The 1,804-nt window shown below is 39.8% G+C and overlaps 1 protein-coding gene across 1 annotated transcript; it reads right to left on the reverse strand.

Moving 5' to 3' along the window:
• Nucleotides 1-1,136: 1,136 nt before the first annotated feature.
• On the reverse strand, nucleotides 1,137-1,523 carry LOC109489216 (60S ribosomal protein L23-like). The gene has a single exon (XM_034668920.1). The coding sequence runs from the start codon at nucleotides 1,521-1,523 to the stop codon at nucleotides 1,137-1,139; it is 387 nt and encodes a 128-aa protein (XP_034524811.1).
• Between the last annotated feature and the right edge of the window lie 281 nt (nucleotides 1,524-1,804).

The following is a 1,804-nucleotide window of genomic DNA, read 5'->3' on the forward strand; positions in this document are numbered from 1 at the left end:
GATCAAATGACTAGTCCCTCAGGAAGTTTAAGGACATGACCCCCTCCTGCCAATTTAAGAAAAGTCTGATATACCATCCCTTCTTAGCTTTGGAGCTTCTTGTGGTGTTGGCTGGTGTTTATCCTGAGATTTCATTACAGCCTAACTTTTCCCTTTATCCAGTCCTGCTTCTTTCCCTTCTGTTCCATAGATGGTGTTCCCAAGACTTGATTCTCTATCAACTTTCTACCTCATATTCCGCATCCTGGGAAACTTGGCTAGTGATGGAATAATATTAATATGTTAAAGAAAAATACACAGGGAAAACATTTGAACAATTTGAACATTCATTCAAGATATATCTCTTAGGAAACTAGAATTTGAAGAGTATATTCATAAAGTAATAAAATATATTGAAACTAGAAGCAAATCTAAGAAAATCTTCAGAGCAATGGAACTCATAAGAAAGTAAAGCAAGTTTTGGGGTGCGTGGATAGCACAGTCAGTTGAGCAGTTGATTCTTGGTTTTAGCTCAGGTCGCGATCTCAAGGTCATGGTCTCAGGGTCATGAGGTGGAGCCCTGCTGGACTCCATGCTCAGCAGGGAGTCTGCTCGAGACTCTCTCTCCTTCTCCCTCTGCCCTCCCCCCAACGCTTGTGCTCTCTTTCTCGTTCTCTCTTTCTCTAATTAAAAAATAAATCTTTAAAAAAAAAGGAAAATGAAGCAAGTTTTCTTATGTACAGAATCAACATGCAAAGGCTCAAAAGCATCCCTACACAACATTAAAAACTAAGAGAAAATATACTAAAATATACATTAATAATTTAGCAGTTTATATTTATTGTTTCCCAGTACTTTTTTATTAGTAAAAACTGTATCATACTTTTTAGAAAGTTGAGTGTAGTGGACACATGATAGATATTATGTTAGTTTCAGATGTACAACATAATGATGTAATAACTCTATACATTATGCTGTGTTCATCACAGTGTAGCAAATATCTGTCCCCGTACAACGCTGTTACATCGACTGTATTCCTTATGCTGTGCCTTTTACTTTTATTTTTATTTTTTGGGGGGAGCAAATAATAAAAAATTTTTTTAGACAAATACACAAAAGAATCATGCATTGCTGCCAGCGTTAGATGTAATTCTGGGTCACAAGTCTGCACACTCCTTTGCAACTGGTCCTGTGATAACAGAACCTTTCATTTCACCTTTATTGTTTACTATGACCCTCATGTTATCTTCAAAATTGAGAAACATGCCATCTTTTCTCTGGTATGACTTTCGTTGTTGAATTACCATGGCTGGATATACCTTCTTTCTGAGCTCTGGTTGGCCTTTCTTCACTGTGGCCGTCACCATGTCACCCATACCCCAAGCAGAAAGTCTGTTCAGTGGTCCCTTGATCCCCTTCACAGAGATGATATACAAATTTTTAGCTCTTGTGTTGTCAGCACCGTTGATAACAGCTCCTGCCGGAAAACCCAGGGAAATTCGGAATTTCACACCAGCGGACCCACCACATCCTTGCTGTGACATCTTGAACACCGGAAAGGGACAGAAGTCCTGTGCCTTTTATTTTTATGACTTACTCATTTTAAAACTGGAAGCCTATATCTGTAACTCTTGCCTAAGCCCCTGCTTTTGCCCAAGCCCTTGCTTCCCTCCCCTCTGGCAACCATCAGTTTTTTCTCTGTATTTACAGGCTTGATTCTCCTTTTTTTTTTTTTGTTTATTCTCTTCTCTCCCCTCCCCTCCCCTCCCTTCCTCTCCCCTCCTCTCCTCTCTCTTCTCTCTTCCCCTCCCCTCTCCTTTCCCCT

This window comes from Ailuropoda melanoleuca, chromosome 9, assembly GCF_002007445.2.
Source record: "Ailuropoda melanoleuca isolate Jingjing chromosome 9, ASM200744v2, whole genome shotgun sequence".
NCBI classification, from domain to species: domain Eukaryota; kingdom Metazoa; phylum Chordata; class Mammalia; order Carnivora; family Ursidae; genus Ailuropoda; species Ailuropoda melanoleuca.